This window comes from Arachis stenosperma, chromosome 4, assembly GCF_014773155.1.
Source record: "Arachis stenosperma cultivar V10309 chromosome 4, arast.V10309.gnm1.PFL2, whole genome shotgun sequence".
In the NCBI taxonomy this organism is placed as follows: domain Eukaryota; kingdom Viridiplantae; phylum Streptophyta; class Magnoliopsida; order Fabales; family Fabaceae; genus Arachis; species Arachis stenosperma.
Window position 1 is genome coordinate 96,896,593 of NC_080380.1, and position 26,944 is coordinate 96,923,536.

The window sequence follows — 26,944 nt, forward strand, 5'->3', positions numbered from 1 at the left end:
AATCTGTGATTGAGAAATATGAAGAGGAGATGAAGAAATCTTGGGAAGAACTACAAACCTCCTCCATAAAAGTGCTATTAAGTCAAATATTGAGTGTAAAAGAGGAAGTGAAGGAAAAAGAAAGTGAGGAAGACAATCAAGAAAGCTCATACTCAAGTGAAGCAGAGAATTATATAGATGAATGGTTCATTGAACCACCAATTCAAAAGGCTTTTGATGAAGATAATGTTCCAACCATCACACAACCACCAAGTACTGATATTTAAGAAATGAAGGCAACTAGCAAGAGCACCAATCCTACCCTTGATCCAGCAAGCAAGCTCAATCAAGCCATTAACAAAAGGAAGCTTGCTGAAGAGAGGCCAAGATAAGGGACTGATGAGCAAATTATTGTGTCGGTATAGAATTTCACAATTGAAATCTCGTTGCAAGTATAGTTCTACACCAACAAAGAATCCTCCCAATCAAAAATTTGAGTTGCCACATGTACAAACCCCAATGAAAATTAACCGAAGTATTTAGACTCCGGGTCGTCTCACAAGGAATTACAATGAAATGGTCAATTATTGGCTATGAAGAACAAGGGGTTTGGTTGATAAAAGGGGCAATAAAATAAATGACAAGAAAAGTAAAGAGGGCAATTAAAGAAAGCAATTAATAAAGAGAGACATTCATGGCAAGTGTTGAGCTCATAGGCTTTCTATCCTAGTCACTAATGACAATAATTAACAAGAATTTATCTTATTTCATCATCTCCAACATGGAAGAAGGTATGAGTTATCTTCCATGAGAGAAAGTTAAACAAGACTAGTTAATCTCAATCCAAATGTACTAATCAACTCACTAATTAAATTAGCAAGAGATTAGAGTCAATAAAAATAATATTAACTAATAACTCTAGATCACCAATCCAAATTGGGTATCAATGACTCAAGATTGCCCAATCACTCTTCCCAAGCCAAGAATGCTCAAGAAGGATCCTCTAAGAAGGATGATGATGACTCCTCCTCCTCCAAGAAGAAGGACAAAGGAAAAGGGCCAATGAACTGAAGCTGCTCAAGGTTGTTGAGTTCCATGGTTGACACTTTTTTAAAAATTTTTGAATTTCTATTTGATTTTCTTATGTTTTATTTCCTTATGTTTTGATGATAGTTGCAATGTTAGGATAGTTTATGTTAATGTTTAATTTCCCATGTCCTGGAATCTTTTATGAGTCCTTTATGATTAAAGAAAGAAAATGCAATGTTGTTTAAGTCTCATGATCATCAAATAAAAGAGTAGTTTGTTTCTATAAGAGTCTATGGTGAGTTGTTGCAAAAACAAGAGTAAAGGAGACTAAGACCAAGTGGGACTATTCAAAACCAAGAGATAAAGGAACTAAGTGTAGAACCTTGAATGAACTTGAAAGAAAATGAGTCATGATGAGCAACTAGACTTAGAGGGAGTGACAAGTAAAAGCTAAGGATATCCCTTGAACATCTATAAAACCAAGAAGTAGTAAGCAACAAAAGACCCAAGGCTCTGAGCATCACTTACTAGGATGAAAGGAAGCACCAATTAACTCAAAAGAATTAAAGATCCTAGTAGATGCTTGTGGTGAAGATGTGTCAAGAAGAGAGAGCTGGGCAAGTAAATTCTTAGGGGTGTTTCAACACCTAGTACCCTAAAACCAACTGGTTTGGGAGTGCTAATTGAAAGCCTAACTTAAAGGGTCGTCTTGAGACAAAACACTTCGAGTCGTGGTCAATTGAAAAGAAAAGTGAAAAAGAAGAAACAACTCTTGCTACTTCAAGGTGATAATCAATAAAAAGGGGCCCTGAGGCATATACTTAGAAGAACCCTCAAGAATCTAACAGTGCATTGTGACATTGAAACAATAATATTCATGCATGTGTTAAACACTTAGCCTTATCTTTGGTAATGTATGCACCTATTCAAGGTCGAGTCTCAATACATTTAAGAACAACTCACATTGATTTTCTTGGGACAAGTAAAGCTTAAGTTTGGTGTTGTGATGACTTGCATCTTTTACCTTTTTTACCTATCTAAAAGGACCATAAAAAGAACACACATCCATTATTTCAATGCAATTTCCTGAATCAAATGATAGATATTATGGTACATTGCTTTGAAATGGGTTTATGTTGAATTTCAGGTATAAAGAGCAACAAAAAGGGGAGAAAACAACAAAACAAAGTTGGGCGTGTGAAACTGGCGCGCCACTTTGAATAAATGCCATGAAAGTATGTGGGTGTGGCACGCCAGGAGCTGGGCGTGGCACGCCTGTATCGTTTTCCAGATAGCATTGTTGAAGGCCATAAAAGGGGTGTGGCACGCCAAGCTGGGCGTGGCACGCCAAGTCCATCACAACCACTTGGGCGTGCCACTTGGTATCGAAGGCGTGGCACGCCAGCTCTAAACCATCACTTGGGTGTGCCACTTGAAGACCCAGGCATGGCACGCCAAGCTAAAAGAACCACCTTAAGGTGGGCGTGCTGCTTGAGCATCAAGGCGTGGCACGCTAGTTCAAGTTTCCAGAAGAAAGATTGAAGGCCCAAACACTTGGGCGTGCCATTTGATGTCGAAGGCGTGGCATGCCAACTCTGATCCAACACTTAGGCATGCCACTTGAGAACCCAGGCGTGGCACGCCAAGCTTGAAGGGACACGCCAATATGGGCGTGCCACTTGAACACCAAGGCGTGGCTGATAAACCATTATTTATGGTTTATATTGTATTTAATTGAGTGGTTTTATCAAGCTTTTCACCCACTTATTCATAGGATTTGCATGATTTTACAATTCCTTCCTAGTTTAGTTCTATGATTGAAAACATGCTTCTTTGGTCTTAATTTAGCTAATCTTAATCCTCTCTTATTACCAATCGATGCCTTGATCTGTGTGTTAAGTGTTTCAGGCTTCATAGGGCAGGAATGGCTTAGAGAATGAAGAGGAAGCGTGCAAAAATGGAAGGAACACAAGGAATTGAGGAGATGACCAGCAAGAAGTCACGCGGTCGCACGGCTCACGCGACCGCGCGAAATGGAAGAAATCAGAGTGACGCGTTCGCGTGCCTGACGCGACCGCGCGGATTGGAAGCTGCATGAACGACGTGAATGCGTGGACGACGCGCACGCGTGGTACGAAAAACGCTGAGTGACGCGATCATGTGGACGACGCAGACGCGTGACGTGCACGATCTGCAGAATTACAAAAGTCACTGGCAGAGACTCTGGGCCGCATTTCAACCCAGTTTTCGGCCCAGAAACACAGATTAAAGTCATGGAACATGCAGAGACTCAAGATGACGGGAAATTGAATCATTACTCACAATTTTAGGTTTTAGATGTAGTTTTTAGAGAGAGAGATTCTCTCCTCTCTTAGGATTTAGGATTAGGATTTCTATTAGGATTAGGATTGTTTCTTCATACCAGGTTCAATAATTTATGTTTCTCTTCTATTTTTGTTTACTCTGAAGCTTTTATTTGTGTTTGATTTATGTTGCCCAATTGGCTTATGAATATTGTTCATGTTAGAATTGACATCTTCATTTAATATAATTTGAGGTATTCCGGATATTTATGATTTCAATTTAGCTTTTTATATTCTTGGCTTTAATTGATTAATTGGTAACTCTTGAGTTGTCAAACTCATTGTCGACTGAAAATTGGAATTCTTCAAGAATTAACTCGAGTTCCACTAACTCTAGCCTTTTCCAAGGAAAGACTAGGACCTGAGGAACCAAACTTATTCCATCCACTTGACTTACCTTCATAGGTAGAGGTTAACTTAGTGGGAGAAAAATCCAATTCTCATCACAATTGATAAGGATAATTGGGATAGGACTTCTAGTTTTCATACCTTGCCAAGAGTTTTATTAGTTATTAATTTATTAATTCTTGCAATCTATTTCTCTTGCTTAAAAACCTTTTTCAAACCCAAACACTGTTTTTCCATAACCAATAATAAATCATACTTCCCTGCAATTCCTTGAGAAGATGACCCGAGGTTTGAATACTTCGGTTTATAAATTTATTGGGTTTTGTTACTTGTGACAACCAAAATATTTGTACGAAGGGATTTTCTGTTGGTTTAGAATCTATACTCACAACGCGACTATATTTTTACAAAATTCTTTACTAGTAAAAATTCCAACGTCAGTGGCACGCCAGTACAACTTTCTAAAGAAGGAGGTAGTGGGCCAAACATATGGGCGTGCCACTTGGTATCGAAGGCGTGGCACGCCAGCTACCAATTCCCACTTGGGTGTGCTACTTGAGCCTCAAGCGTGGCATGCCAACATCATCATTTAAGAAGAAGACTTGGGTGTGCCACTTGAGCTTCAAGGCATGGCACGCCAAGACTAGGAGGCCATGGGCATACCACTTGAGTTCTGGGCGTGGCACGCAAACGAAGGAACCAAGCACACATAATGGACGTGGCATGCTAGACTCTGGGCATGCCACGCTAGTTCAACTTTCCAAAGAAGAGAAGAAGAAGGAAAAGGCCTAGGCGTGCCACTTGGGCTCGAAGGCGTGGCACGCCAGGCTAACCAAGGTTTAAAAAGACCCTGGGCGTGCCACTTGGGCTCGAAGGTGTGGCATGCCAGGAAGTTTAGCACATGGAGCGTGCCACTTGGGGAGCTGGGCGTGGTACGCCAAGCCAAAACTAGTGGCTAGGCGTGGCACGCCACTCAAGCGCCAGTCACACGCCAAGCCTGGAGAGTCACGTTTTTTGGAGTTTCTCTTTCCCTCCAGTTGTAATTTTCTTTTCTCTTTTGTATTTCTTAATTCTAGTGCTAGAAGTAGTATAAATAACCCCTAAAAGTACTGAAAAGGGATTGTTGAGTGGTAGTTTTGTTGAAGTATAGTAAGATTTACTTTTCACATCATCTCTTCCATCTCTTGTACTTTTCTTTTAAGCTATGAGTAGCTAAATTTTCTCTCACTGAGAGAGGAAGCTTTGTTGTACTTGATGGATTAATGATAGTAAATTTCTTCTTCTCTTCATCTTCTCTTTGATTTTCTAGAAGGAATTTTGTTTTAATGTTAGTGTTCAATCACCTTGGGAAAGAGGTTGAATGCAAAATGGGTTTCATGGGAACCTTGGAAAAGGAAACATGAAACCATGCTTGAAATTCCTTCTCACACTTGAGTAGAATCTGGGTTTTGGTGATTGGATATGGTGACATATAATCCACCCACTACTTGGATCTATGAGGATGTGTGGTATAATCAGGGACCAAGCATATCTCTCTTCATGAGCAATTAGACCAAGGAATTGGCTGATTATCAAGATTTGAGAGATTGAGTCACCAAGGGATTGGGGGCTCAATCAATCATGAATGCCAAGAGGTCAATGAGTTGCATGATTAAAGATGAGATGAGCTGGATTTAATCCAAAGAGAACAACATCTCCTGATCTCAATGAATTTCCCTTATTCTTATCTTCCACATTCTTTATAGCTTTCTTTACATTCTGTTAATCCCCATTCCCATTTACAATTAAGTTATTTATGTTTCTGCACTTTACATTCTTGCTATTTCTATTTCTGCACCTTACTGCTTTTCTTTATTTTTGAGTCATTTACATTCCTACTCATTTACAATTCTGCAATCACACTCTATAATATTTAGCTTGACTAATTTACCCAATGATTAAAATTGCTCAAATCTACCAATTTCTGTGGATATGATCTCATTCCACTATGGGTTATTACTTGACAACAATTTTGGTCCGCTTGCCAATAGAACGGATTCATCACTTTTATATGGGGAGTGAATTCCGGTCATCACGCACGCGTGGTGCAAACAGCACGTCACGCGTACGCGTGAGTCATGCGTCCGCATGATCATGCACTCACGTGCATGCATGGCTACTCGCGCATGCGTCGTTAAAATGCCACGCCATGCGTACGCGTGGGCTACGTGTACGTGTGGATGGACGTTTTCCCAAATTTGGTAGAATGCCCAGAAAGCTGCTTCAAACCAGGTTTTGGTACCCTGCAACACAGTTTTATACACCAAACTTCTGTCATCCATAACTTTCTCTACAAAATTCCATTTTTCATAAAATTGATATCATTCAAAAGCTTGTAAAACCATCTTTCATTTGAAACAAACCACAGTTCCATCCAAAATTTGAGGAACAAGTTATGAACTTCCAAACTTCACCAAAATTCACTTTTATCAAATCACACCCAAACCTCATTTTTGCCAAAACCACATTTTCCTTTCAAACCTCATCTCCACCCAATTTAGCATACCACAACCATCAACATAATCAACCCTTAACCATAACACAATAATTCTAACAACCTAGCTCAATAACATCATATTTCTTCCACTTTACCAATTTAGCCATAAACCACATAGTACTACACATACTAATTCTTACCATTTTCATACAATCCTTCAATCCTCGTTACAATACTAATTTACCAAGTTAATACCAACAAGTCCAAATTATACCACTTACTATCTCAACCACACCTTTACCTTGCCATAATCTTCACCATCATACAAGCATATACACATACATACATACATTTAATTCCCATTATTAATTACTCAACACCATATCATATCAATTTATTCATCAACATCACAAACACTAACCATTTAACATACAAAGCTTTTCAACCTATCTTATAATACTCTAGCCTAAGTTTTCACACAACCTTATATATTAAACGCGCGAAACCTAAACCATACCTTGACCGCTTTTATTTATTGTCCAAAGCAACACTTAAGCCATGCTCGCAGCTCCTCAATTCATGAGATCACCAAGACTTGACACCAATCCAAGGCCTCTAATGTCCACAACATCAAATTTCACTTACAAACACACCACCTAATATAAATATACAACATATATATATACCCAACTCAATATCCATTACCCAAATTCAAAAATTAGATAGGGCTATGGTTTTCTCGCCTTATCCATTGATGATTGGAGTATAATCCAACAATTATCCAATGTTAGATTGCACCTAAACCACCAAAATCATCAAAATCACTCAAGGCTCAAGCCAATTTCGCACATAAAAGGGAAACAGAATACTGGACACGAATTTGAGAAATACATACCTTTTTGTTTAGATAGATTTGAAGAAGACTCCGAGATGAACGCATGGCCGTAAACGGCTCGTCAATCGGAGTTCCGGATCAAAAGTTATCTTGGTTTGAAGTTCAACCTAGGTTATGTTCTTTCTCTCTTCTCCTCACCGCGTCTCCCTTCTTTCCCAATGAAATCAGATGGTTTGTGGCTAAAAGGGGGGTGAAAGCGGTTATATGGGTTGGGCTGAATTGGGCCTTGGGCCTATTTTGGGTTCGGTTCGGCTTAATTGGGCTGAATCTTTTAAAATTGGTATCAAAATTCTCGTTTTGAAGAGCTTTATCCTATTTTGATATTAGTTTTGCATTTTTAATTTTCGTAATTAAAATTTAATTTATTGACTAATTATTCACTAATTTTACGGGGTTTACAGTTTACCTCTCGAATGAGGCTGTTCTCCTCTCAACCCTTCACATTGAGCCTCTTAATTTCTAATTTTTATATTCTTTTAAAATAATTTATTATTATTAAAAATATATAAAATATTTTAAACTATTTAAGTTTAAAAAAATAAAGACATGGAAGATTTATTTAGATTTAACCTCTTAAATTTTATTTGTTTAAATTTACATATTTGATTATAGTTTTAATTTTGTTTTTAAGTTTGAATACTGTTAAATTATAATTATAAAATCGGTTCGACAGAACTGATCGGACCAGAAAACTAGGGACCAATCACAGAATCAGTCTTGGCAAACACATAGGACCGAATAAAAAAAACCAGTAAAAGTGGATTCCACTCAGGCGGTTTAGTAAAAACTAAAAACCGATGAACCGATGAATTTGAGAAATCCAAGGTTCTGAAAATTGGACCGGACCGGTCGATCTAAACGCGAATTGATAGCTTAGGCGGTTCGGTTTACTAGCAGAAACTGCTGTTTTAGAAACCGGACACAAATCGCTGAACCGAATGAGAACCGACCAGTCAAACCGGATTGGGACCTGGCCGGTTTACAAGAAACGACGCCATTTCCTTTGCTGAAAGGAAAAAAAAGGGATTTCACGCGTTTGGCTCCTTTCTCCAACTCCTTCCTTAGTCATCACTCATCAGCAAAATGTTCTAGCCTCCACCAATCTTGTCGCTGTCTAGTGGAGTGAGAGACTGCTGCTGCCGCCTCCGTTGCATTCAAGAACTTCCGTCTTCATGCTATCGGCATTCGTTACTTCGCTCTCACCATCCCTTGTTCGCTCTCCATCCCCTGTTCGCTCTCATCAGTCACCTGTTCGCTCTCCATCCCCTGTTCGCTCTCATCAATCGCCTGTTCGCCGTCGTCCGTTGCGCTCAACCGCTCTCCGTCGTTCGTCGAAGGTCAATGTTCACTGCTAGTGCTTGTTCTTCGTTTTTTTTATTGTCTGTTCAGAAACCAAACCCTCTTCATGCTTGTTCTTCGATGGTTAGTGATCGTCGTTTTTTAATACTCACTGTTAGTGTTTTGTTTTTCATTTGTTGATGATTATTGATTAAGTGATGTGTTGCTGTTTTTTTTTTTACATTGTGCTTGAGTTAATTGGATGCTCTGTCGGTGCTTAGTGCTTGTTCTTGGTTGATTGGCTTTGCTCACTACTCTGGCTTGTTCTAGCCTATTTTTGATTAATTAACTCTGTTACTGGCTTATTAATTGATGCTAAATTGGTACTGATAAAAAGTTACTGGCTTGTTCTTGGCTTTTTTGTCTGTTGTTAAGTTTCTTGATTTTGTGCTCATTACCTCATTCAGTGCCTTTTTTTGTTGTTAATCGTAATGCTGAACTTGTTAATCAGTGGCTTATTGATTGATGCTAAATTGGCACTGATAAACTGTTACTGGCTTGTTCTTGGCTTTATCTGTTGTTAAATTTTGTTAAAGTTTCTTGATTTTGTGCTCATTACCTCATTTAGGGCTTTTTTTGTTGTTAATCATTGTGCTGAGCTTGTTAAAATTGGGTTAAAAACTTTGTTAATCTTTGTTAAAGCATGTTAAAAACTCTGTTGCTAATGGTGGAAATTTGTATATTGTTGAATGCTGTAGGCAGAATTTGAATGTCTCTGAAGTACTTGGATTATTGAATTTGAATGTCTCTGAAGTCTCAAGTAGTGATTTGTGATTTTGAATATCTCTGATTACTTGATTATTGATTTGTGTTTTGAATATGAAATTTGTGATAATGTTTATTGAAATTTTGTACATTTTCATTGCTAAACTCTTCAACTATGGATTGTATTATATGCTGCTAGATTTGAACTCATCAAAGTTGCTTGACGTAATAATTCATCTCTACATGTTGCTTGACGTATTCTAAAATCGATTGAAAGGAACTGTTGTATCATGTCTTGCCTATTTGTTAAGTATATTAGTATATTTTGTAATATTAATGTATTTATGTGATTAATTCCTATATTAAGGAGATAGATTCACCATTAGGATTACAAGGTTTGTTCAATTTGTTTGATCTTTTTTAATTCTTTACATTAGGAAAGAGATGAAAGAGATATTGTTGGCTGAATGACATAATTGTTATGAGACAAAAAATAGGTTGAGTTATAATTTCAGATGTTTATTTATAATTTATTTATTATTTTATTCTAAAACGGTTTTTTTAGTTGAACTACGGTTGAACTAGTTGGACCAATAAACCAATGAACTAGTGACTAGAACGGTTCAATGATCGGTCCGGTTCTCAAAACCTTGGAAAAATCCAAATTAGCTCAAATTTTTTTTAAATCCCTTAAAACGACGTCGTTTTGAATTTTCGTAGAAAAAAAAAAAATCCCTGATCCACCGAAGGATCCCCCTCAACCCACTCTCACTCTCTCACTCTGAAACGGCTGCTTCGCTTGCTCAAAGAAAGAGAAGTGGTGAGAAACCCTAGCCTCCATTGCCACCGCCGTTCCGCCGTTCTTCGCCAGCGTCTTTTCTACGCGGCACCAGCTTCTTTGCCTGGTCCAGCACGCTTCGTCGTCCGTCGCCAGGTCCACTTCGTCGCGTGCCAGCCTCTTTGCCTGGCCAGCCTTGTCGTCCGTCGCGTTGCCAGGTCCAGCTTCGTCGCCCCTCGCGTGCTTGTCGCCCCTCGCGTGCTCGTCGCTGGCAGTCTCCCCATCCCTCATATTCTGCAAGTTCTCGGCGTTGTAAACATAAGGAGAAGGACTGCTGCAGTGTCGCCAGCTTCTCCGTGTCACATTCTTGCTCCTCCTTCATACTCTGTTCGTTGGAAGACCACCGAAGGTTACTTAATATTTCTTGCTTAATTTTTTCGTTTTTAATCTGTTCATAAAAAAAATGTGATTTGGTTAATTTAGTTTTTAATGTGTTCAGAATGATTTAGTTAAAAACAATTAGTTAATTTTGTCAATGTGATAGTTGATTAGATTTTAGAGAATTGACTCTGTTCGATTTGATTGTTAATTGCTAATAGACTCTGTTAGAATTGATTGTTAATTGCCTAATTGTTGATTGTTAATAGGCTCCGTTGCTGCAGTGTGATTTTTAATTGCCTAAGTGGCATCGAGGAAGAAAATGAGTGAAAATAATAGAAAAGGAAGAAAGAAAGGTTGAGATATAGATTATGAGATAAAGGGAATCCCAAAATAAATTGTGATGACTAAAAGTATATATTTATTGCTAAATGCTAAAAAGGGATATATAGTGATGATGGTGATGTCTAATTGAGAGCATTAGATACTCAATACAAGTCTAAGAAGCATGTCCCTTTTCAAAAAGTCCCTTACCTGTTAACGACTTAAAATCCAACAACAGGAAGCCAATAACAGATACTTTCCCACTTATTAATTTGTTATTTTCAGTAAAATCAAATTCCCTAAATTCTCATCAACAACCATTCAACCTATAATCACAAACACCATGGAACCATTAATTTAAAAGCTTTAATTTGTATGAATCTAAAGCTAATGAACTATAGAAGTAGAATTTAATGTCGAGTTGACTTGCGTTGCTCACGTTGCACTTTTCAGTTAGCAGGTTAGTGAACTGCTTCCACGAAAATAAAGGGTTCTGTGATGTAGTGATTCGTGACGCACCAAAATATTACTCATTTTATAGTCAAATACAATTCACTTACCACTACATGTTTTTGGTTCAATGCATTAACTCTCAAAGGACTTGTACAATGCTTTTAGGTAGAAATATTAAAGAAAAGTCTTCGTTTAAAGTTTAGTGGAATGAATAACAGCACGATCAGCACTTACTACTACTTTGAATTCAACCCAAAAAATGAATTAGAGTAATTATAGGAACATGAGAGCATGCATTAGGCACATCACAGGCCAATAGGTAGCATGAAAAGAAACACATGGATGAATGGAATTATTCATATAATGGAGGGAAAAATGGTGAAGGATTTTGACTCAAGAGATGACACATAAGCTATCCACCTACTGCAATGTTTGGTCTATTAAGTAATAATGTAGATGTGCAGGTTCATTATTTCATTCAACCTTCATTCAAATTTGTTTTAGAGAAAAATCATTTTGCATAAGACATGTACCACAGTTTGATGTGAACATTGAATTCAGTGACTTGTTGCATTTTGCATACCTACGGGCTGCTGTTGTAACTACTGTTTATTTTGTTATCCTTCACATGGCGCTTGGCCTTAGCTAATTTTTCATTTTTTTTGGTGTGTTATATATTACTTATTTTGCTACAGTATTCCCTCTGTTTTGGTGTTCCTGCCCTTCCCTGCTTGAGATGGCTCCTTGAACTCCTGTTCCCTACCTTATTACATACCTTTATATTTTAGTAGATGTTGGCCTTTGGTGTTTTTATACTTTTGTATATTTATTTAATAATGACTGGGTTACCTAGTAACTATGTTAACAACAACAGGAGAACACGTTTAGAGTTCGAGTCTCTCTAAAACTTGAGGGAATGGAAGCAGAAGAGCTTTGCATTGCTGAACTTTTTGGCCTCAAAGGAAAGAAGAACACTAAGAAGAACATGAAAACAAAACCAAAGAAGGATGGAAATGTTCCAGAAGATTCTGCACTGGCAAACAGTGCCTCTGATTCTGGTGCTACTGCTACAGCTGTAAGCATTGACAATGGCGGTGGTAACGATGTCGGCGGTGGTAACGATGCTACTAATAGTAGCAGGATTAGGGTTTCTTCATTTGACTATTCTGCTGAGAATTTCTTCAGATACATTGATGACATTGCGGCACTATGCGGGGAAGATCAGAATACTGATTTTGATCACAGTGAGGTTCAGAGATTCTCTTCCTCCCTCACATTTTTAAGGTACTTAATTTCAATTCTTGAAAAATAAATAGAATTTGTTGTAATATGTTTAAACTTTATAATTATTATAATATTATTAGAGGTGTGTTTATTTTAATTGCATATGAATCAGTTAGAATTTAGAAACTGTTTTGAGTTGCTTCTAGATTGAAGTTATACCCATTGTTAATGTTAAGAGCGTCTTAGTGAATAGCTGAGTTCTCATTTGTAGCTGAGTCAACAATATTAGTGCTTGTTAGAGTTAGTTGCTTGAGCCATTAGAGGTAGTTATTTGGTGATGTTTCAGCTACAACTCTAGCTATAAACATGTACAACATAATCTCAGTATTTATAATCATAATAGGGTGCATTTTTATAAGGAAACAATAATTTTGTATGTGCTTGTAGAATATTTAGGTGCACTTGTTTTAGCTTCTATATTTATTTTTTATTATTTAAATTTGTTTTGGACAAAGTGATTTTTAACTACTATAGCAATCACTTTTCAGTTTAAGAGAAGTTAATTATTTCATCTTTTGCTTTAAAGAATATTTCAGAAACTTTTAAATTTTTTAAATAGCAAGAGTTGAAGTTAAGTGGTTAAGATAAATATTTTCTAAAAAACTTTGATTTGTTTTGGTAAAAGTGATCACTATTTTCAGTCAAGTAGTTGAAACAAATGGCAATACAAGATTCCTTTTGAAATGCATTGTTTCCAACTTACTTTAAGATTGAGATATCCCGAGAATAGAAAATAGTGATGTAGATGCTGAAAACAGCTTGATAGTCAGAGTTTGTTTGGATGTGTTAATTTGAATGAAAATAAGTAATTCTTAGCTTGTTTGTTTTTCAAATGTGTAGAGAATGGAGAGATTTTAGGTATCCACCAAAAAGCATTAGGTTTGGTTACATAACTGAGAGATGTCAGAGCTCTGAAGAAAAAGATGCTGGAGCCATAACTTTGCCTCAGTTCTCATCAGCCACTGTTCCCCAGGTATAAGCTGTTTGTATCCTTTTATTTGTTTCCTCTTCAGAGCTCATCTTATCAAAATTCCTCTTGATTAGTAACAATGTTACAGGTGTTGTGTTGCAAACAATTCATTATTTTTTGTGTATCGTTCTTAGTGTGATGTGCAAAGAAAAGAGCATCCTGTGGATACCAAATTGCAGGAATCCAGGTATCACTAGTATGTTGCCTATCTGTGGTCTTTTGGTCCATTGACATCAGTATGGGCATTACTGCTCACTTTGAAGTTCCTGACAAATTATTTTATTCCATCGCTGCTCATCATTTAACTTGGCCAAACACTTCAAATGCTGTAGATGCAGAGACTTTGTGATGTGTGTTGGAGGCCCTGTATGGGCGTTAGATTGGTGTCCTCAGATAGATGAAAGGCCTGATTGTTCAGCTAAATGTGAGGTACTTGGTTTCTCTCTCCCGCCTTTCAAGCCATCTATTTAGTTACTTTTTATTGGCTTACTATCGTATGGGGAAGTTTTTGAAGTTTGAACATGAGTTAAATGGTGTACTCTGTCTATTTGTTGGTTTTGACATCTAACATGTCAAGGTTCATTGTCTATTTGAAGACTCATGGGATGGGAGAGGTTTCCCATCCCAGACTATTAAATAGGGATACATATCGTGTATCAAAACATTGCTGTATCGTATATCATATCATATTGTATTGTATTGTGTATCATAAGATATAAACAACAATAATAAATAAAATTAAACCTCTAAATAATCATATAATTCATGTCTCATAATAATATCCAGAAATAAAAATGACCAGAAAGTAATTAAACTATGGATAAGTTTTTCAATTTAATTTTCAAAATGATCAATACACAGCAAGCAAAGTACTAGGCATAGGGCATAACAACATCAAACATAACATTGCCCTCCAACAATAAAATAATGACAAGAAACAATTCCACAAGTCATTAGATATTAAATAATATAAAGAAAAGAAGTCAAAGATTCAATAAAACAAATGATAATGCATCTGAGGCCGAGTGAATGGTGCTTCACTTGCAGAAAAATGATGCCCGTGTGCTTGCAGTTGCAGAACGCCGCAAGGAAGAAAAGTATAGATGTTTTTTCCCTCGATTATAAACACTTATATAAAATTGGAACTGAAGAGGTAAGGAGTTGGCTGCAATTGTGGCTTTCATTGAAAAAAGAAAAGGAGGGAAAGAAATAATATTTTGCAAACTGGAACGCGTTTGACCTGACCTAAAACTCCCGGAACCCAGCCAGTTCCTGAATCTTCAGTTTGCAAATTGCAATATTAATTGCTATTCAAGTGATTCAGATGCGATTCAAGCGATTCAGGCATGATTTTGATAATCCCAGCGATTTGTATTGTATTTATCGCGATACTAACCATGTGTTTTCCGTCAACTAGATTTATGAAAATAGATGGATGAAAGGAGTAACATGTCTTCGATCATAGCAGTGCAATTGACTGAGCTTTTTAATGCGTTGCACTATCATATGTTATATTGTTATACTTGATACAGATAAGTATATGGAATTATTATGTTACTATTTTCTCGGATGTTAGTCTGCATTTGCATGAGCTTTGCTCTTCTAAGACGTTATTAGGAATTTAGGATATAACTTTTGTCTTTTGTACATTTTTATAATTGACATTTTGTATATTGGGTGACATTTTTTTATTCTGTATTAGTTTGTTGCTGTTGCTACTCATCCACCTGGTTCTTCTTACCACAAGATGGGTGCCCCACTGACTGGTAGAGGTGTTATACAAATATGGTGTCTTCTAAATATCCGCAAGCAGGATGAAGAAAAATGTTATTCAACAAATAAGGGAAAAAAAAGACCTAAAAAAGACAAGTCAACAAAGGTGACGAGGCCTAGAGGAAGACCTAGAAAGAATCCCAAAGGAAAAATAATTGATAACACAAATAGTGAAACCCCCCAGTACGTAACAGCCCTAGATGTTCAGTTTCCAGAAAGATCTTCTGAGCTTCCTGCTTCAGATGGGGTTTGTTGGAACGATGAAGAAATATTACCCATCATTGACATGAGTAGAAGAGAACATAAAATAATTGAGGCCTCAAGTGAAAAATCAGCACAAATAAAGAGGCCTAGAGGAAGGCCTAAAAAGAGTTCAAAAGAAGCTACTGTATGTTCTTCAAATTCTGAGAATCAAGCTGTGCAAGCTCATGCAGTTCAGGTTCCAGAAGATTCAGCTGAAATAAATTTTTCAGACGCAGCTGATGGAAATCACAATGAATCAGCCTTGCAACAGTGTTCAGTTGCAAAGCAGAAACAAACCAAGAAAGCTGCTTCTGCATGCAATACTGTCTTAGAAACTCATGTTAAAAGTAGTAGGTTGAAAGCTAACCATAGGGATGTGGGATGCAACGAAGATGTGGCACTATTGACACAGGTTGAGAATGACTCAAGTCAACCTCATGGCAGCTCTGCAATGGGTAATGTAGTTGCCCCTAATTCTATTTCAGGGAATGTGACTATGCCAAAACTTGTGTGTTGCCTAGCTCATAATGGAAAGGTGGCATGGGATGTGAAATGGCAACCGCCCAACATGTATGACCCAGTAAGCAAACACCGAATGGGCTATCTTGCTGTCTTGTTGGGCAACGGATCTCTAGAAGTGTAAGATATCTGATGCCTCATCTCCTATTGATATTATTGTTCTTGTTTAAAAATTTTTCAGGTAGTTGAAAATTTTTTGATATTTTTCATAATTCAGATGCAATTTGTAGAATAGCACAGCACCCTATCCTGAAATTTAGTTTAGATCAGAATATCAAAATAGGGGTGTAATTTATGTTTGGAGTTGTTCAGCTCTATTCTATATGGTTATTCTTCTCTTCTCATATGTTATGCTATTTGCTTTTGACATTAAATCTCTTTGTATCAGATATTTTCACAACTCTTTTATGGGAAGCTCCTTGTTATTGTTGCCTTATCAACATGTCAAGTTTCAATTGCAGGTGGGAGGTTCCTCTTCCTCGTGTCTTGAGGGAGATTTATAAGCATAGGGACGGCACTGATCCTCGTTTTATAAAATTGGCACCTGTATTTAAATGCTCAATGTTGAAGCGTGGTGGAAAACAAAGGCATGCTTCCTTCTTTCTCTTTTTATGGTGTTACTTAACTCGTTCCTTCTAGGGGAAAAATTGTACGAATTCAATCACTGAGGGGCAAAATAAATTAACATATTTAATTTTAACTTGGCTGATTATTGGATAAGTATATTGGAAGTGAGCACATTTTAAAAAAGTGCTTCAATTAAAAACGTTCATGCCGTGCTGCCTAGGGTAGTTGAACTTGCTTGATGCCGGTAATTATAAGTTTCCTTTTAGCCTAGTCACTGGTTTAATTTCATCCATTGTTTGATATCACAGCATTCCGTTGACAGTGGAGTGGTCGGTCATGCCCCCTCATGACTATTTACTTGTGGGCTGCCATGATGGAATGGTATAATTTTTGTTAACTATTCTTCTATTTTCCGTTCTATGCTTCTTCATTATTTTATTTTATTTTGTTTTACTTTTTCATAGTAGGTTAGTAAGACTAAGAAATAAATTCATTCATGATGTTTTATTGGGAGGGATAAAGAGAAGTCATTTTGATAATATTACCCTTATTTATTTTATATTTTTGTAATTCTGCATTTAATGTTTAATTTGTTTCTCACCATCATTGTTCAGTTAAAACATAAGTATCTTGTCATCCCAATACTCTTTATAAAGTATATCTGCTAATGTATTTTGCTTTATATTTAGGTTGCTTTGTGGAAATTCTCTATAAAGACTTCATCTAAATGTGATGGTAATGTTTTTGTTGCCATACTCATGTTTACATATTTGGTTCTTAGGGAAGGTAGCTGTGTTGAAAAACAAAGTCATCAGATTCACTAGACAATAATTCTACTGACCCAATTTTTTATATTCAGATACAAAGCCAGTGCTTTGTTTCAGGGGAGATGCAGCTCCTATTAGAGCCGTTGCCTGGGCACCATTTGAAGGGTTAGTAATGATTGAAACCAATTCAATAAAGACATGTTATTTAATTGCATCAAACATTTTTCTGTTGCTATGTTGTGTCTTTATAGGATTTGGAATAATTAAAAGACTATAATGGAATATTATTTTCACCTCTCTATTTTCCCATTTTGTTAAACTGAAAAGATTCTAATTGATTTCCAGCTTCAACCTAATATGATATAGTTATTTACATAGTTTATGAAACTTATTGTGTTCGTGGGCTTTTGAAGTTGTTGTGGAATTTTCCTTTTTCATTTAGTGTGCACAGACAACTGATTTCATTCATGTAACTGTCCCCCTTTCTTCTTGATGAAAATCTAATAAACATAGTTTGTAAGTCTGCCTTATTCATTGTTTACCTCTGTAATGTTGATCAGGATAAGCAATTTTATTGTATCTTGTTTTTTGTTGTTTTATTTTAGTGATCCTGAGAGTTTCAATATAATAGTTACTGCTGGACATGAAGGCCTTAAGTTTTGGGACCTGCGGTTAGTGCTTTTTCTTTTCCTTTTTGTTTTTTTGTCTACTTTGTAACTTTTGACGCTGCATGAGAAGCACAATACCTTTTCTCAATGAAAATTTTCCTTTCTTGATTCCTTGACCGGATTTTATTTAATTTTAGGTTCATTCTAGATTTCTGTCTTCCAATCGTTTATAATCACCTTCATCTTAGAATGTAATTTTCTGTACAGAGGAAATTGTTTCCAAATAATGTGGCAATTATATTATACGCTGTAAAACTTATCTAAGATTGGTAAACTGGTGAACACTCTTCAAATGGCACGTTAGTTGCGATTTTTTTTTGTATCTGCGTGTGCATGAGTAATTAATTCTCTCCTTGGGTAGAAAGGATGAATATTGACATCTCATTATGTCAAGGCGCATATCTCCCTTCAAACGGTCTTTAGCTAGATTTGTGTAAAAACCTAGTTCAGTGTTCTGATTTATTGATAAAAATGTGTGTAGTAATCCATTTCGTCCTTTGAGGAGTATGCAACCTGTGCCAAGAAACATATATAGTCTGGATTGGTTGCCAAAGCCAAGGTAATGCATAATTTCGACAGGACAGAATTGCTGTATGACCTCATCATGATGATTAACCTAGAGTTGTTTTGTTTATGTTTTATAGTTGCATCATTATGTCCTTTGAAGATGGGACAATGAAAACCATTAGCTTGGTGAAGGTTGCAAATGAATTCCCTGTAAATGGAAAAACATACAATGGGAAAAGACAACCCTGGTTGCACACTTATTCACTCTCATCATCTGCCATATGGAATGTTCAAGTGTCACGTAACACAGGTACCTTTTTAATGGTTATATTCTTTGCAAACAAGCTATCAGTTAATGGTAATTTGTGACTCTCTAAGTTTTCTAAATATCATGATGAACTACTTAAATAACGTGTTGTCTCTAATTATCATCATCATCATCATCTAAACGATGAGTTTTTATTTTTGTTGTGCCAGGCATGGTTGCATACTGTGGTGCAGATGGTACTGTCTTCCGTTTTCAGGTGGTTTAAAACATTTTGTTGGATATTCCTCAAACATGATAGTATTCCTCAAATTTGTAGCAGTTCTTGACTAATGCTTTATAAAAATTGATTTTCTTTGCCCTTCTGCCCATTTCTTACCTATGTTTTTTATTGTCGTCAGCTTACGACTAAAGCAGTAGAAATAGGTGATTCACACCATACTGTTCCATTCTTCCTCTGTGGGTCAGTAACTGAGGAGGAGTCAACTCTTGTGATCAATAGTTCAGTTTCAACTGGTCCCTTTCCATTAAAGAGGTCCATTGAAAGGGTTCGGTATGCTCAATCTTTTCGAGACTTGCTGAGAAAAAGTGCAACCAGTGAGATGGCGAAGACTTCGAATCCTGATTCTCAAACTTTAGGTTTGCCTTTGTAAATTTGATGCTATACTTGTCTGATTATCTACAATAATTTCTCAAGAATATTACCAATTCTTCAATTTTTTGTGGTAGGGCTCTGTGGTGATGACGATTTGGGTATGGCATCAGAATGTGAGGAAGCATTGTCTTCCGTGAAGCAGCCCAAAAGACGAAAACTGACTGGTAGCGACAAGAAAAAATCAGCAGAAAGTAATTCTCTTGTTAACAAAGATGATGCGCCAACAAGTAATCTCGGGGATGATACTGAGAAGGCAGATTTTGGTCATATACCAGAAGTCTTTCCTTCCAAATGGGTAGCTTTGCATAGAGTGAGATGGAACATGAACAAGGGTAGTGAGAGATGGTTGTGCTTTGGTGGAGCCGGTGGAATTGTACGTTGTCAGGAGTTTGTTTACACTGATATTGATCGGAGATGGGCCTTGAAGAGGTGACAGCATGTTTCACTTAAAATTTGATTATTTAAATGTGAATAGTAGTTGTAAATTTAGAATACATTAACAGTAGAGAAAATTAGGGAATAATATATAGTAGGGTAGCCATGCGGGATAAAGAATTTGCCCTGCTTAGTTAATTATGATTTATGACCAGATTGAACGAAGTATATACTTTTGTTGTATCCTTTTCCACCTGCATATTCAATTATTTCATTTGCATACTTCTAGTTTCTATTTTCTCCATCTTTACTGATATATTTTAGAAAATTAGAAATATTATTTCTTGTAAAATAGAAAAAGTTTGTCCTAATCACACTTTCGTGTAGATATTGGTTCACGAGTAAATACTTTGGATGGTAATGAGTTTTTTAAGTTCCAATTATGACTTGTCTTTTACTTCTTTTGTTTGTGTGGATCATCATGAGAGTTTAATTCTATTTGAATATGCTCTAATGAAAAATGAAAATACTAAGTCATTTATATGGTTGTTTGAATATTGGCTTCATTGTATGGGATGAAAGCCTCAAAATGAATTTTAACCGATCAATATCCATCTATTCTAATTGCATTAAAGTTTGTATATCAACAAGACTAAGATACCAAAACTGACTATAAAAGATTATTACGCCGATAAATCTAATCATAAAAAAAATTAAAATTAATTTGTGACCATAAAAGATGAGTTTTAATAAATAAAACTATTTGAATCTTAAAATAGTATAAAAATTTTTTTAAATTATATCCCTCTAAACTAACCTACTCACTCTTAAACTTTAATTCTATTCCATCTTTATATTTTTAATATTCTTCATCACCACGTCATCTCCAATCTCCAAATCTCTTTCTCAAGCACCCTTGTCCTTCATCCACTCCATCCCCTCTCCTCCCTCAACTCACACAATTCCTTAGCAAGTTCAGCGTAGTAAATCCCAGCACTATTATCACCGTAATATTCCACCGATATAAGAATTGGTGAAACTCGATTCTTTTAGACTCAACCTGGTGCATTTTCAAAGTTCACAAATTAACCGGCAAGTATACCAGATACTAAGTAATATTTCAGGTAGAGGTGGCAGAGTGGACCGGCCTATTCCGTCTTGCCTAGGCCCGCACCATAAATGGAGCGGGCCAGCCCGCTCCACCAACTAAAGTGAGTTCGAAATGCTAGTCCATCCCGCTTTATGGCAGATTGGCGGGCCAGCAGACTAGCCCGCTTGACTCTTTTTTTTTGTGAAAAATAAAATTCATTAAAATTAACCAAAAAATAATAATTACAAAATTAAATACAAATTAAAAAATTGTCAAATTATAATATAATTTTTTCACTATCTTTTTTTTTTTATTTTTAACTTCAATAAAATTGTTCAAAATAATATTTGTCAATAGAACCATCTTTATTTTAAAAAATAAGTCACATAATTTGAGTATATATACGAAATTGTAAAATAAAATAAATAAAATTAATAACTAAAGAAGAATAAAAACAAAAAATAGAAAAAAAGTGTTCGAAAATCATATAATTATTAATTTTGTAGTAGTAATTACTCTTTTATTTAATAAAAAAAATAAATAAAAATCTTTGACCCGGCGGACAAGCCCACCCCGCCAAAACCCGAAAATTTGGCGGGTTCCAAATCCTAGTCCGACCCGCCCTTTTTAGCGGGTTCGGCGGGTCGGCCCGACGGGTTCGACCCGTTTTGCCACCTTTAACTTCAGGTGAGTGAGGGTCGATCCCACGAGAATTGATGGACCAAGCAATAATGGTCGAATGACTCACTTAGTCAGGCAAGCAGAAAATGGTATTTTGATGTTCAAAAGCATTAAGCAGTAATTCAAGAGTTTGGAAAACAAGCAGTAAACGGGTTGTAAAAAATATGTGAGAGAACAGTTAAGGTTTTAGAGATGTTTATTTTTCCGAATTAATGTTTCTTACCGACTATTTTAATCATGCAAGATTCATTTTATGGCAAACTGTAATTGACTAAATCCTAATTCCTTAGTAATTTAGTCTCCTCTACCCTAATTAACCGCCAATTCCTTGATCACTTAATATAGATTAAAGGGTTAGGTTCAATTCTAATTTATTAGCCAAAAAAATCCTAATTACCTAAATATACAAGGATTATATGTCACGTATCCCGTTAAGTCCAAGCAATTAGTGGTTTAGGAGGAGTCTACTTTCAAGCTAGTATTCAAGTGAGATAATTTTTCCAAGAATCAACAATTCATGTAGAATACGAGTTATTTTTCAATACACTCAAATTCACGAGATGAAGAGTGAAAGTAATCCTTGAAATTAAATCAATACATTAATTAAAATAGAGTGGCAATAGTATCAATCTATAGAATAAATAGAGCTCCTAACCTTAACCAAGGAGGTTTAGTTGTTCATGACTCCAAGAGAAAACTACGGTTCAAAAGTGTGAAAGTACGGAATGAGGTTGAAGAGAAGAGAAGAGAGAGGAGGAGACCGAAGGGCTAAATCTTTTCTCCTTTATATCTACCCTAATTTGATTTGAAAAAAAAGAAATAATAAATTATAGACCTAAAAGATTTTGTTTGTAAATAAAAAATAATAAAAAAAGTAAAATACAATATTTAAAAGCCAAATCTAACTAAGGATGCTCCTTTGGGTGAGGTTGATCCGCGTCATTGGCGCTAAACGTCAGAGTGGCATTTAGTGCCCCAAGTGACAGTAAGCTCCTATTCGTTTTTGACTTCCTGACACCAAATTGTTTGGCGTTTAGCGTCCTACGAGGTAGAGAGCTCACACACGTTACGAGGCACTTGGCGCTAAACGCCCAGGTCCGAATTTAACGCTAGCTTGACAAAATGGCTGCACGTAATCCAAAGTTCTTGGGCTCTAAACGCCAATGCCGGATCAACTAAATCAAATTTCTTCTCTTTTCTTCTGCACAGTCTCTATCAAACTGATCCAAACATCACCTAAAATAATCAAAATAATAGAACGACTCAAAGTAGCATCCAAATAGGCTTCAAACACTAAAATTTTAATAAAACTCAAAAAATTCATTACTAAAATAATATTAAAATAAAGAAAAGATGCTCACGTATCACAGCCATAGTTGTTAGATCTGGATCGGACCAGGCGGTTGAACCAAAAAATTAGTAAATTAATGGTCTGGTAAGTTCGATCGGAAGTCGGGACTGAATGCGTAATTAAACTGTTTAGAACCGGCCGATTCAACACAAAACTGTTCAAACCCAACCGATTCAATGCAAACCTGTGAACCGGCAAGGTCCTACGGTACTCCAGCATTTCGCAAGTCTTCGGTGCTCGAACCCCTCTTGTAGCTTGATGAGCGGATAATTTATACGCTTTTGGCATTGTTTTTACATAGTTTTTAGTATGTTTTAGTGACTTTTTAGTATATTTTTATTAGTTTTTATGCAAAAATCACATTTCTAGACTTTACTATGAGTTTGTGTGTTTTTCTAAAATTTCAGGTATTTTCTGGCTAAAATTGAGGGATCTGAGTAAAAGTCTGATTCAGAGGCTGAGAAAGGACTGCAGATGCTGTTGGATTCTGACCCTCCTGCACTCAAAGTGAATTTTCTGGAGCTACAGAAGCCCAACTGGTGCGCTCTCAATTGAGTTGAAAAGTAGACATCTTGGGCTTTCCATCAATGTATAATAGTCCATACTTTGTCCGAGATTTGACGGTCCAAACTAGCGTCCAAACACCCACCAGAGACCCTTTTCTGGCGTAAAACGCCAGAACTGGCACCAGAACTGGAGTTAAACGCCCAAACTGGCATCCAAGCTGGCGTTTAACTCCAAGGATGACCTATGCACGTGAAAGCTTCAAAGCTCAGCCTAAACACACACCAAGTGGGCCGCGGAAGTAGATTTCTGCACTATCTACTCATTTTCTGTAAACCCTAGTAACTAGTTTAGTATATATAGCACTCTTTACTATTGTATTAGGGGCTGGCAGCTTTTGAGAATTATCTTATGCCATTTGGGAGGCTGGCCATTTGGCCATGCCTAGACCTTCTTCTCTTATGTGTTTTCTAACGGTGGAGTTTCTACACCTCATAGACTAAGGTTAGGAGCTTTACTGTTCTTCATGAATTAATGCAAGTACTATTGTTTCTGTTTCAATTCACACCTACTTCTTCTCCAAGATATACTCTCGTACTTAATTCAGTTAAGTCAGAATGAAGGGGGTGACCCATGACAATCACCCACTATCTTCATTACTCGCTTAGCCAAGATCCGCGTGCCTGACAAACACAAGCGGTCTACATGATGTTCAACGTAGTCATTAGACGACAGCTGGAGTATAATCTCTTGGGTCTCTAATCCACGGACCGAGTCCGCATGGTTAGAACCTTCGTGGTATAGGCTAGAAACAATTGGCAGCATTCTTGAGATTCGGAAAGTCTAAACCTTGTCTGTCGTATTCTGAGTAGGATCTAGGACGGGATGACTGTGACGAGCTTCAAACTCACGACTGTTCGGCGCAGTGATAGTGTGCAAAAGGATAGAGAGATCCTATTCCGACACAAGTGGGAACCGATAGATGATTAGCCATGCGGTAGTTGTGCCTGGTATTTTTCATTCGAGACGAGAAATCTGACAGTTGATTAGCCGTACAGAAACCGTAGCCGGACCATTTTCACTGAGAGGATCATACAACTTGCCATGGAAGGGAGGACGCCTGATTGGATGAAGACATTAGGAAAGCAGAGGTTCAGAAGCAACAAAGCATCTCCAAACACTTATCTGAAATTCCCACCAATGAATTACATAAGTATCTTTATTTTATTTTCCGTTTACTTATCTTTTAATTATCAAAACTTCATAACCATTTGAATCCGTCTGACTGGGATTTACAAGATGACCATAGCTTGCTTCAAGCCGTCAATCTCCGTAGGATCGACTCTTACTCACGTAAAGTATTACTTGGACGACCCAGTGCACTTGCTGGTTAGTTGTGTGGAGTTGTGAAAAGTGTGATCACAATTTCGTGCACCAAGTTTTTGGCGCTGTTGCCGGGGATTGTTCGAGTTTGGACAACTGACGGTTCATCTTGTTGCTTAGATTGGGTAATTTTATTTTATGTTTAAGCTTTTTATCTTTATTTTTGAAAAATACAAAAAAAATTTAATAAAATCATAAAAACCAAAAAAATTTTATGTTTCTTGTTTGAGTCTAGTGTCAAATTTTAAGTTTGGTGTCAACTGCATTTTTTATTTAAGTTTCTTAAAATTTTCGAAAATTCATACATTGTGTTCTTCTTTGATCTTCAAGTTGTTCTTGATGATTTTTCTTATTTGATCTTCAAATTTTCTTGTTTTGTGTCTTTTCTTGTTCTTCATATGCATTTTTGAATCCATAGTGTCTAAACATTCAAAATTTCTAAGTTTGGTGTCTTACATGTCTTTCTTTTCTTAAAAATTTTCAAAAATATGTTCTTGATGTTCATCATGATCTTCAAAGTATTCTTCTTGTTCATCTTGACATTCAAAGTATTCTTGCATGCATTATTTGTTTTGTTTCATTTTATTTTTTTTCTCTCTCCTCATTCAAAATTCAAAAGTAAAAAAAAATAAAAAATATATCTTTTCAAGTAAATAATACAGAGAAATGAAAGATCAGAACATAAAGTAGAGGAATCACAGAGAAAAAGAGCTCACTGGCGTTAAAACGCCAGTAAATAGGCAATTTGGGCGTTAAACGCTAGAATGGCTATCATTCTGGGCATTTAACGCCAGTAAAGGTATCATTCTGGGCGTTAAACGCCAGAATGGGCAGCGTTATGGGCGTTTAACCCCAGAACTGGCAGCATTCTGGGCGTTTAGAAAAACGCCCAGTAAAGAAGGATTCCTGGCGTTTAACGCCAGCCAGGGTATCTGGCTGGGCGTTAAACTCCCAAAGAGGCAGCCAAGTCGGCGTTAAACGCCAGAATGGATAGCATTTTGGGCGTTTAACGCCAGGATGACACAAGGGAGGTAATTTCATTTCCAATTCAATGTTTTTTTTTTAATTTTCATGTTTTAATTCATAATTTTAAAATCTTATCTTTTTCATATCACATTTTCAAAAATCCTTGCTAACAATTAATATTTTGATTCAAATAATTGCAAGTTTGTTACTTTCTTGTTAAGAAAGGATCAATCTTTAAATTCTAGAATCATATCTTTTAGTTTCTTGTTAGTCAAGTCATCAATTTTAAAAAAATGAAATCTTTTTTATTTCTTTTTCAATCAAATCTTTTTCAATCAAATCTTTTTCAATCATATCTTTTTTTTTTTAAATTTTGATTTCAAAATCTTTTTCTAACTTCCTATCTTTTCAAAATTATTTTCAAATCTTTTTCAACTAATTACTATTTCTTATCTTTTTCAAAACCACCTAACCACTTTTTCACTTCCAATTTTCAAAAATCACTAACCACTTTTTCAAAAATCTTTTTAATTAACTAATTGTTTTAGTTTTAACGTTCGATTACTCTCTCTCATCTCTTTCTATTTATTTGCTAACACTTCTCTTCTACTTATAATTCGAACCCTCTCTCTCCCTTTGTCTTTGGATTCTTCTTACTCTCTCTCTACCTCATTCCTCTATTCTTCTTTTCTTCTGACACCTCAAGGAATCTCTATACTGTGACATAGAGGATTCCATTACTCCCTTTGTTCTCTTCTTTTTCATATGAGCAGAAACAGGGATAAAAACATTCTTGTTGAAGCTGATCCTGAACCTGAAAGGACTCTGAAGAGGAAGCTAAGAGAAGTTAAAGCACAACACTCCGGAGAGGACCTTACAGAGATTTTCGAAAAAGAAGCAGACATGGCAGCCGATCCCAACAACAATGCTAGAGATGCAAGGAAGATGCTTGGTTACTATACTACACTAACTTCCAACTTCTATCGAAGAAGCATCTCAATTCCTGCCATTGGAGCAAATAACTTTGAGCTTAAGCCTCAATCAGTTTCTCTAATGCAGCAGAATTGTAAGTTTCATAGACTTCCATCGGAAGATCCTCATCAGTTCTTAGCTGAATTCTTGAAGATCTGTGATACTGTTAAGACCAATGGGGTTGATCTCGAGGTCTACAGACTTATGCTTTTCCCCTTTGCTGTAAGAGACAGAGCTAGAAAATGGTTGGACTCACAACCTAGAGAAAGCCTGAACTCTTAGGACAAGTTGGTCAACGCTTTCTTGACCAAATTCTTTCCACCTCAAAAACTGAGCAA

The 26,944-nt window shown here is 36.5% G+C and overlaps 1 protein-coding gene across 3 annotated transcripts; it reads left to right on the forward strand.

Moving 5' to 3' along the window:
- The first annotated feature begins 9,878 nt into the window (after positions 1 to 9,878).
- LOC130974288 (uncharacterized) lies at positions 9,879 to 19,935 on the forward strand. 3 transcript variants are annotated; one of them, XM_057899090.1, is made up of 16 exons: positions 9,879 to 10,320; positions 11,941 to 12,350; positions 13,191 to 13,323; positions 13,455 to 13,507; positions 13,653 to 13,749; positions 15,023 to 15,975; positions 16,317 to 16,442; positions 16,731 to 16,803; positions 17,112 to 17,157; positions 17,282 to 17,354; positions 17,795 to 17,860; positions 18,339 to 18,416; positions 18,502 to 18,674; positions 18,842 to 18,888; positions 19,031 to 19,268; positions 19,359 to 19,935. In XM_057899090.1, the coding sequence occupies exons 2-16, from the start codon at positions 11,983 to 11,985 to the stop codon at positions 19,715 to 19,717; spliced, it is 2,883 nt and encodes a 960-aa protein (XP_057755073.1). In that variant the 5' UTR covers positions 9,879 to 10,320; positions 11,941 to 11,982; the 3' UTR covers positions 19,718 to 19,935. The 3 variants fall into 3 exon arrangements, with proteins under 3 accessions (XP_057755073.1, XP_057755076.1, XP_057755074.1); XM_057899093.1 differs by lacking the exon at positions 9,879 to 10,320 and having other exon boundaries at positions 12,259 to 12,350; positions 13,409 to 13,516; XM_057899091.1 differs by lacking the exon at positions 9,879 to 10,320 and having other exon boundaries at positions 12,259 to 12,350; positions 13,409 to 13,507.
- The last annotated feature ends 7,009 nt before the right edge of the window (positions 19,936 to 26,944 follow it).

Bases quoted from the DNA above. Each gene is read 5' to 3' on its own strand.
- LOC130974288 (XM_057899090.1), top strand. From the start codon at position 11,983: ATGGAAGCAGAAGAGCTTTGCATTGCTGAACTTTTTGGCCTCAAAGGA. The intron at 16,443-16,730 runs GCATGCTTCCTT...TTGATATCACAG, and splicing joins AAGCGTGGTGGAAAACAAAG to CATTCCGTTGACAGTGGAGT. The intron at 17,158-17,281 runs GTAATGTTTTTG...TTTTATATTCAG, and splicing joins GACTTCATCTAAATGTGATG to ATACAAAGCCAGTGCTTTGT.